The 10,430-nt window shown below is 46.4% G+C and overlaps 1 protein-coding gene across 1 annotated transcript; it reads left to right on the plus strand.

The window, feature by feature from the left end:
• The first annotated feature begins 7,646 nt into the window (after nucleotides 1-7,646).
• Nucleotides 7,647-9,868, plus strand: Phlda1 (pleckstrin homology-like domain, family A, member 1). The gene is given in 2 exon segments (NM_017180.2): nucleotides 7,647-8,900; nucleotides 9,295-9,868. A coding segment is annotated over 1 exon segment (1,227 nt). The 5' UTR covers nucleotide 7,647; the 3' UTR covers nucleotides 8,875-8,900; nucleotides 9,295-9,868.
• The last annotated feature ends 562 nt before the right edge of the window (nucleotides 9,869-10,430 follow it).

Below are 10,430 nucleotides of genomic sequence, written 5' to 3' on the forward strand. Positions count from 1 at the left end.
TATCCAGCCACTGTCAATAGGACAAAAGGCAACCAACAGGTTGGGAAAAGATCTTTACCAATCATATGTCCAATAGAGGGCTAATATTTAATATATACAAAGAAAAGAACTCCAGAGAACCAAGTAATCCTACTAAAATTGGGATATAGTGCTAAACAATGCCCAAGGAGCACTTAAAGAAATGTTCAGCATCCTTAGTTGTTAGGGAAATGCAAATCAAAACAGCCCTGAGATTCCACCTCACACCAGTCAGAATGGATATGGAGAAAGAGGAACACTCTTCCATTGTTGGGGTTGCAAGCTGGTACAACCACTATGGAAATCAGCCTGGTGGTTCCTCATAAAATTAGACCTAGTACTACCTGAGGACCATTTCTGTGCATATATCCAAAAGATGCTCCAACATAAAACAAGGACATAGGCTCCACTAAGTTCATAGCAGCCTTGTTTATAATAGCCAGAACCCAGATGCCCTTCAGCAGAGGAATGGACACAAAATTGTACCTTTACACAATGGAGTACTACTCAACTATTAAAAACAATGACTACCTGAAATTCGTAGGCAAATGAATGGAAATAGAAAATATCCTGAATGAGGTAACCCAGTCACAAAAGAACAAACACTGTAAGCACTCAACTGAGAAGTAGATATTAGCCCAAAAGCTCTGATAACCCAAGAAAGCTCAACATATGAAGCTCAAGAAGGAAGACTAAAATGTGGGTGCTTAACTCATGGGAGGGAGGAAATACAGTGACAGAGTGGAGCACAGACTGCCCCACCTGGGGATTCATCTGATATGCAGCCACCAAACCCAGTCACTATTGCTGATGCTTACTGACAGGAGTTTGATATGGATGTCTCCTGGGAGGCTCTGCCAGAGCCTTACTGATACAGATGAGGATGCTTGCAGCTAACCATCAGACCGAGCATGGGGACCCCAATGGAATTAGAAAAAGACTGAAGTACTTGAAGGAGCTTGCCACCCATAGGAAGAATAACATTATCAACTAACCAGAACCCCCTAGAGTTCCCAGGGACTAAGCCACCAACCAAAGAGTACACACGGAGGAACTGATGACTCCAGCTGCATATGTAATAGAGGATGTCATTGCCTGACAGAAGCCCTTGGTCCTGTGAAGGCTCATTTCCCCAGTGTAGGGAATGTCAGGGTGTTGAGGTGGGAAAGGGTATACAAGAATGGGAGTATCTTCATACAAGCAGGGGGAGAGAGAATGGGATAACTGAAATGTAAATACATAAAATATTCAATAAAGAAGGGGGAAAAAGCTGGGGAGTGTTCTAGGCACATGGGGAACTGAAGACAGAAAGTGAAAGTACAGCTGGAAAGTGGTGTGCAGATAAGGTGAACAGCCTGCAGTCTCAGCACACACGATGTTAGGTTGTAGCCCATCCTGTGCTACAGTTGGTACACTTTAAAATGCTAACGTGAAACTTCAGTTAGTTTCTCTAAGTACATGACCTCAGGCTTGATAGGTAGTACTTTTGGTTTTGTGTATAGTTGAGTACATTGAGGCCTAAAGTTTTCCAGGGTCATAGAGCTCTCCTTAATTTCTTAGAAGTGCTGGGTGAGTATCATTTAAAACTCACTTCTTAAGAGTAGGGGAAGGAATACTATTTAGAAATATAGCCTGGGTGAGCCTGAAGGGATGGCTCAGTAAGAGGCATTTGCTGCTTTTGCAAAGGTCCTGGTTCCCTTCCTAGCACCTTCACAGCGTCTTTACATAACTCCCATCCAAGGGAGATGGCAGACACCCCTCAGAACCGTAAAATGAATCTTTAAAACAGCAGAAAAGCTTGCGTGGTAGGTAAGCTTTTTCTTGGGTGATTTTAAGGTGTAGGATAGAACATTACAAACACAGACTGCTGTATTCCTCCCTTCCCAATAAATCTGTTGACATCTAGGAAGTTCCTTTGTTGGAAGGATGAGGATGAGAAAGACAAAATTATGCAAACCTGAATAATCCGTGTGATAATGCTTTTAATGGCCAGGTATAAGAATATGTCATAAGTGGGTAACATGATTAAACTTGGGTTTTTGAGTCCAGCTCCCATTTGTTAGGAAGAGTCTACTTTGTATTAAGACATGAGCAGTAGTAAAATATATCTAGAACCTGATGTAACCATAGAAGTTTTATTAACAGAAGTATACTTAAACTTGGTTGTTTGACTTTGAGCATACGTTGGAAGAACTCAGGTGTTTTTAGTGGTTTCAAAGGCTTGCTAGATAACAGGTGTGTAGGTACACGTAAATACTACTAGACTAGGTAATGGCAAAGCCATGGCCCCGTTGAAAGCTTTTCATGTTTGCTACCTTCATCTTTAAGGTGACCTCGATTTAGACTGTTTGTGTGTGTTTTCTTTGGTCTTTGGTCTTATCCTGAGAAGACAGAAAGGAAATAACGTCAATTCTACTGTCCTATCTTTAGCCTGACATCGATGGAGTCACATCACCTTTGAGGTATAGAGCAAAACTGAGATGCCTACTCTGTCCAGTGTGATTTTGGACTTCGCATTTGGTGTTTCCAGCATTATGGCGAGGTTATAGTTTAGTTGGACACACACACACATTCAGTAGATTCTGATATGAATTGGAATAGAATTTACAGTGACAGCAATAGCTGCCGTCATTTAGATTGAAGAAGGCTTAAATAGTTACTTGGTGTTTAGTGAAGTGCAATTTGTTAACTTGCATTTTATTTAGAGGAAATTCCCATTGTGTAGGTCTCACTGGCCTGGGACTCACTACATAGACCAGGTTAGTTAGCTTGCAGGTCTCTTCCTCCGGGAGTGCTGCATATAGAGACATGCCAGTTCTGGTCAAAGGGTGATGGGAAGTAAAATTAGGAAGGAATTAGCCCCAGCCTAAGGTGGAATCTAAACTGCTTTGAGTGACAAAAGGCTGCAGGATTTGGGAAAGGGAGTGGAGTTAACATGGCTTGGAGGGGTTTGGATGCTGTGCTTCCCAGGATTCAAGTCAGCTACCTGCCACTCCAGTTTCAGAATATCTGATGGTGAGGATATCTGATGGTGAGGATATCTGATGGTGTGCAAACACACTTTCATTTTCATCTACCCAACCCATTTGAAGGATTGCCTGGGAAGAGTGAAACCGAAAGGCAAGTTTGCAGGAGCTGGGGCTAGGGATTGGAGTCTCATGGGGGGTAGAGAAAGAAGGTAAAAAATGTGTAGTTCCTGGGTCTGGCCAGGTGTTGGGCTGGAGATGTTGGCTACCTAGTGGAGTACTTGCTGAGTTTCTACAAGGCCCTAGGTCCCATACTCAGCGTAAGAAAAATGGGGGATGGAGTGGGTATGTGCACTGCTTGTCCCATAAACAGAATGCTGGCTGGGCGGGTGTTGGCCAGAGAGCAAACCTCTGTAGGTGCTGTAAAGTGATCTTGGATCTGCAACCTACAGTACTTGAGGATTTATTCTAGAGACACTTAGGTGTGCTACACAAGTTGGTCACTAGGGGGCAATAGCTCACCAGTTTGTATTGCAAAAAGCTGTAGACCTGGGAAGTCTATTAAAAATTAACTTCTAGGGCTGGAGAGATGGCTCAGTGGTTAAGAGCACCGACTGCTCTTCCTGAGGTCCTGAGTTCAAATCCCAGCAACCACATGGTGGCTTACAACCATCTGTAATGAGATCTGATGCCCTCTTCTGGTGCATCTGAAGGCAGTTACAGTGTACTCATATACAATAAAATAAAATCTTAAAAAAAAATAAATTTAAAAAAAAATTAACTTCTAGAAGTTAAAATTAAGGATTTTTGAAGTTCTTTTTTCCAGAAAACTAGGAAGTGGCTGAGAAATATACCCATGTAGCTGGGATTATTTGCGTTTTAAACACAAAACCTGATAATTTCATGGTATAATAGCTTTTTAACTTTCCTGTGCACACAATAGAGTGGCAAGGCCACTCAGTCTGCAAGGCCAGAAGCTTTAACCTCAGCCATTTTATCAGACCTTGTTACTTTTGCAGACATTGGGATGCTCATGTAGATTCCTAAAACTATTGCTCAAAACAAACAAATGAAAATCGCCAACCCCAGTGGATTCGATGTGTATGGACTTAGGGAATAATATGAGTCAGGTGTAGTGCATGTTGTAGTTCATTTTAAAGATAAACCATGTGCATAAAGGGTTTGATAGGTAGGTATTGATAGAGAAGAGTGCTGAGAGGCAGGTGTGCTTAACACATCTGCAATCTTTACGAGCCATGTGTTGGAAGTAGTTAAAAGGAAAATCTCGACACAGGAAACTGGGAAACAAGGTTCAGGATTACAGCAGAGCACAGCTGTGCACAGAGCCACACCCCACCTTGGTCCCCTCCCTCACCTCTAAACTGGTGTAAGAAGGTGCCTTCACATTTGAGCTGTACATGAGTGTACAGGGTGCTGATGGCGCTCGTTCCCCGACTGCCATGTAGATGGGGCACTTGGAGTCCTTAGTGGGAGTGTCCCAAGTAGACATTTTCCCTGAAATTCAATCCTAAGGCTCTAGGTAAGAGCTACTGGGCCCCTTACTAAAGCGGTTCCATCCAAGAAGTTGTTTTGTATGGTTAGTGATTCCTCCATTGTAACTAGAATGTTAGAATTTTTTTTTCAGGCTCCTTTTAAGTAAAATATCCTCTGTCCCGTTTTCTGTAACTCAATCTTTATAGGAGTTACTGAGTATTTAACTTGGATGTACAAGACAGGTGGAAAACAGACAGTGTCCTTAAAGACAAGTTGAATGAGCCATTATGTAAAGTAAAACATTTTAATGATTGTTTCCTTCATTGTTCTGATGATTTATCTTTTTTGTTGTTGTTGTTTTTGTTGTTTGTTTTTTTCTTTAGGAAAAGAAAAAGGTCGCTATAGCCAATTAAATGAGGTGGCTGTTGCAATCAATTGAGCAGAATTTCAATCTACAAAATTCTGAAACTTAAATTTCCAATCAAACTCATTGTGGTCAATGTGCACTTAGTGAAACAGGCAGAGGGAAACAGGGAGTTTAAAAGTCTTTAGTCAGAATGAAATAGGCACGTTTGAAAGCAATGATGACTGGGCATTTGCAAGTATTTTGGGAAGACAGTGCCTAGTTTCTCTGAAAAGCCGGGCTACAGTTCACAGTCCAGTGTTTTGCCGATGGAAAACCAGTATGTGTCTGCCACACAGCTGTACCTGGTTTACGGTCAGAGAATGCCATTCTGCTGAAAAAGACAAACAGCTGGCAGCGTAGGAACTCCGACATGCTGACCTGTCCTACAGAGGTAGGGGAAACTAAGGTGGTTAATAATCAGAATTACAAATCTATTCTTGGTATGCACCAAGATATTGTTAATGCATAATCACATTAGAAATCTTTACTTGGGCTGGAGACATGGCTCAGTGGTTAAGAGCACTGACTGCTGTTCCAGAGGTCCTGAGTTCAAATCCTAGCAACCACACGGTGGCTCATAACCATCTGTAATCAGATCTGATGCCCTCTTCTGGTGTGTGTGAAGACAACTATGGTGTACTCATATAATAAATAAATCTAAAAAAAGAGAAATCTTTCCTTTTTTGGATTTAAAAAAAAAAAGCATTGAAAAAGCCCTGAAATACAAGCCAAATTTAAAACTCATTTAAAGTTATTTTTGAACTGGTCCATTTGATCAGAACCTTTAATGAACTATTTAATGAAGGTTCAAGAACCCTGTTTTTTGCCCCACATGTGGCCCATACATATACTGCCACCAAACTAGATAAGATGGATGAAGCAAAGAAGTGCAGGCTGACAGGAACTGGATGTAGATCTCTCCTGAGAGACACAGCCAGAATATGGCAAATACATAGGTGAATGCCAGCAGCAAACCACTGAACTGAGAACGGGATCCCAGTTGAAGGAATCAGAGAAAGAACTGAAAGCTTGAAGGGGCTTGAGACCCCATATGAACAACAATGCCAACCAACCAGAGCTTCCAGGGACTAAGCCACTACCCAAAGACTATACATGGACTGACCCTGGGCTCCAACTGCATAGGTAGCAATGAATAAAGCCTAGTAAGGGCACCAGTGGAAGGGGAAGCCCTTGGTCCTGCCAAGACTGAACACCCAGTGAACGTGATTGTTGGGGGAAGGGTGGTAATGGGGGGAGGATGGGGAGGGGAAGGCCATATAGAAGGGGAGGGGGAGGGGTTAGGGGGATGTTGGCCCGGAAGCGGGGAAAGGGAATAACATTCGAAATGTAAATAAATACTCAAGTTAATAAAGATGGGGAAAAAAAGAAAAGAAAAAACCTATTTTTAAAGGGACTCTTCTGCTAGCTCTCAGATTAAGTTCGAATTTCTTAGCAGGACACACAAAAACATGTGCGTAATTCATCCTCTCCATTTTCTTCAATTGGATTCTTGACTTCTCGCAGTGTGGCAGCAGCCCTTGTTTGACCGAGACTGTTTTATCCTATCTCTTTATTATGAGAGAAGACTTAGAGGTTATTTTCCTAAACTGGAGACTATTTTTCTTTTTTTTTTTTTTTTTTTTCGGAGCTGGGGACCGAACCCAGGGCCTTGCGCTCTACCACTGAGCTAAATCCCCAACCCCTCAAACTGGAGACTATTATCCATGCCTTTTATTCTACCTTATCAGGAAGCAGTGTCTGAAAGGTTTAAATGCAAGACTGGGACTAGGACCTTCCCAGAGTCAGATACCCATAGGTGTTTATAGGATATTCGCCAAGGCTTATGTGTGGGATCTCCCAGTACTGGACAACTGCCTACCCTGCCACTGCTATGGACTGACTGCAAGGTCTGATCTGAAAGGAAACCTGAGGAGCTAGAGAAATTGCAGCCCTAGCAGAGGACCCTCGTTCAATTCCCAGAACCTGTAGGGTGGGTCACTACCGGTTCCAGGGACCTGCTGATTTCTGACCTGCATTCACATACAATATACGTACTATGTAATGTATACACACAAGCAAAATATAAACACGAAAACCAACAAAGCAAAACAAACACCCCCTCCCCCCAACAAATAAAACCACGAGAGCTTGGTGAGTCTGGCTATTTTGCCTGTGCCCTGTGTTGGAAAAGGAAGTCAAGAATATATACCTGGAGCGAGTCCACCCTTCTTTTCCTGCCACTACATCAAATCCTCAGCTTTATTGTTTTGACTTTGCTAATTTCTCCAGGAAGGATTATTTAATGACTGAAAAAAGCTCGAAGCACACTTGGGCTTTGTTCCCTGAGGTGTTTACATAGGTATGGGGGGAAATGCACACTATGGAACTGGGTTCCCTAAGTTTTATGCCTTGGTCTGGAACCGGCTCCGCGCTAACCCCAGGGATGGCTCCCCAGGCCTGCCTGGATCTGCTACTCGCCCCCGCAGCGGAGAGCCCACCCGCCTGGGAAGGGCGGGACTGTGGGGTTGGCCTTTCGGCGCCCTCTGGGCGTCGGCAGTCGCCGCCCGGCAGCCGCGGCGACCTCAGCGACCGCGTGGAGCCGCCAAGAGTTTCCGGAGCCCGGCTTCCAGGCGGCGCGGGAGGCCGTGGGCGGCGGGGCGGAGCCGGCGGGGGCGGAGCCAGCGGCGGGGGCGGAGCCAGCGGCGGGGGCGGAGCCAGCGGCGGGGGCGTGTCCACGGCGGGCACTGGGAAGGCCCCAAGTTAATGAGGCGTACGCCGGCTGCCGAGCGCCTCTCGGAGCTGGGTTTTCCCCCGCGGCGCGGGAGCCAGGAGCCGCCTTTTCCGCTGGGTGTCACTCGGGGGTGGGGAGGGTGGCCCATTGAAAAGCGCTGCGAGGGGCCCCGGCCAGTGCCCTTCAGTGAGCGCTCCGCGGAAGACGGCAGAGAGCAGCCCGCTCACGGCTCCGGGATCTTGTGGCGGGTCAGGACTCGCCTGTCCCTCTGCCGGGACCCCGAGCCACCGCCGCCACCGCCACCGCTCTGTCTCCTGCGAGTCAGCCTTCTCTGTGCGCTCCGGGCAGGCGGCCGCGGAAGCCGCTGGAGCGAGGACAGCGCACGGCTGCTACTGCTACCCCCAGCCGGAGCGTCTGGAAGCCTAAAGGCCGAGCGGAGCAGCAGCACCCCTTATGCCGGAAGGATGCTGGAGAGCAGCGGTTGCAAGGCGCTGAAGGAAGGAGTGCTGGAAAAGCGAAGCGACGGGCTGCTGCAGCTCTGGAAGAAAAAGTGCTGCATCCTCACTGAGGAAGGGCTACTGCTCATACCGCCCAAGCAGGTACAACATCAGCAGCAGCAACAGCAGCAGCAACAGCCCGGGCAGGGGACAGCCGAACCGTCCCAACCTAGTGGCCCCGCCGTCACCAGCCTTGAGCCACCAGCCAAGCTGAAGGAATTGCACTTTTCCAATATGAAGACTGTAGACTGCGTGGAGCGCAAGGGCAAGTATATGTACTTCACTGTGGTGATGGCGGAGGGCAAAGAGATCGACTTTCGGTGTCCCCAGGACCAGGGCTGGAACGCAGAGATCACGTTGCAGATGGTGCAGTACAAAAATCGTCAGGCCATACTGGCGGTCAAGTCTACGAGGCAGAAGCAGCAGCACCTGGTCCAGCAGCAGCCTCCGCAGACGCAGCAGATCCAACCCCAGCCCCAGCCGCAGATCCAACCCCAGCCCCAGCCGCAGATCCAGCCTCAACCCCAACCCCAACCCCAACCTCAGCCCCAACCCCAGCAGCAGCCCCAGCCCCAACAGCTCCACTCCTACCCGCACCCGCATCCTCATCTTTACCCTCACCCTCACGCGCACTCGCACCCGCACCCGCACCCGCACCCGCACCCTCACCCTCATCCACACCAACTCCAGCATGCGCACCAGCCTCTCCACTCGCAGCCACAGGGCCACCGGCTTCTCCGCAGCACCTCCAACTCTGCCTGAAGAGGGCGGCACCCGGGCCACTCAAGGTAAGGTCCTGGCAACTTGGGACTCCTAGAAACCTGCCAGCATGACTGTTGGGAAGAGAGGAAAGCTTGTTGACCGGTTCCGCTTCCGAAGCAAAGTAAAAAGAAATCGTTTCAAGTTTGTGGAGAGGTGGCAAAAAGATAGGCAGGCTGGAACTTGTAGAGGCCGGGCGGGGAAGGAAGAGCGGGAGGAATTTCACCAGGGAGCTGGGCACGGGGGATAGACCACCTACCCCGCAGCACTGGATCACTCTAGTTCACTGCCATCCTCCTTAGTGCTACTTTATTGTGTGCCTGCGGACCTGGTGTCCTTCTGGGCACTCCTTTGTCCTGGCCGGGAGGGACCAGGGTCTTGACTTCTGAGTCATCCATTTCATTCTGTGTTCTTCCTTTCCAGGTTTTGAGGACTTCGGGAAGTGGGAAGAGTGCATTACTATTTAAGTTCACTTGGATCAAAACCAACGGAGTCTCCCCGCCCTGTGCCAGATCAAGTAGTTTGGACATCACCCTACGGATAACGCGCGCTTGCAGTTCCTCGTAGTTTTTTCTGCGTAAGCTTCATCACAGTGCAGGAAGCGATTTTGAGTCAAGATGACTATTTATGAACCTTTGGAAGGATCACCTAACGTAATGGACCTTGTAGGAGCAATTTATGTACTGTAATTTTATTTTAATGTATTTTGGTTTATGATTATTTATGTTTTTTTAATGCCTATTCTAAGACATTTCTGAATGTAGGCCACCTCCTCTTCCCCTTCTCGCCAAAAAAAAAAAAAAAAAAAAAGAGAGACTTTATTTTCAGAAACCTATTTCCTAGTAAGCCCTGATCTTGGAAAAGAAAAAGGGGAAGAAGAGTGGTGGAGTGGGGCAAACATGAAAAATGGATTCATCATCCCCAGAACATTCTCATAAAGTCGACTCTTTTTCATTGTATTTGAAGAAGTTGAAATTAAATTCTGATATTACTTTCACTTTTTAGAGTCTCTTTCATAGATGTGTAGTGTGTGCAGATGTTTTCTTTTAATAAGCTAATGGGTTGGAAGGTATGATTATGAAAACCTGGTGGTTGAGATCATGCTTTTCTAGGAAGAAATCAGTAAGAATGACACTAGATTTTAAAACATTTAAATACTGCCCAGCCGGAGGCGTGATCCACTGTCTGGACGATGTGGTGAATGGAGTCTGCTGTGAGGGGAACTTACTACTACGAGAGGAAAGCAGAGAGTCCTTTTGGAGCCTAGAGCTGGGCTCAAGTGCCCCTGGGATTCAATCCTAGCACACCACCCCCACCCCCAAAAGTAATTTTGATTGTGAGTATTAATGTTTCAATTTTAAAATTATGGGGTGCTCCACCTGAGAGTATTTTTACCCCTGTTCAGAATCCCATACCCTTCACCCAGATCTCTGCATACTCAGCTTGGGCCACATTTTCCTAGCCTAGCCTTTTACTTTGTCATAGATGCACTCTGAAGGGGATTTGCAAATATTTCAAAAGGACTGACTGGGAACCATAACATTTTAAATTTCATTCTG

The sequence above is a fragment of the Rattus norvegicus genome, chromosome 7, assembly GCF_021556685.1.
Source record: "Rattus norvegicus strain SHRSP/BbbUtx chromosome 7, alternate assembly SHRSP_T2T, whole genome shotgun sequence".
Taxonomy (NCBI): Eukaryota; Metazoa; Chordata; class Mammalia; order Rodentia; family Muridae; genus Rattus; species Rattus norvegicus.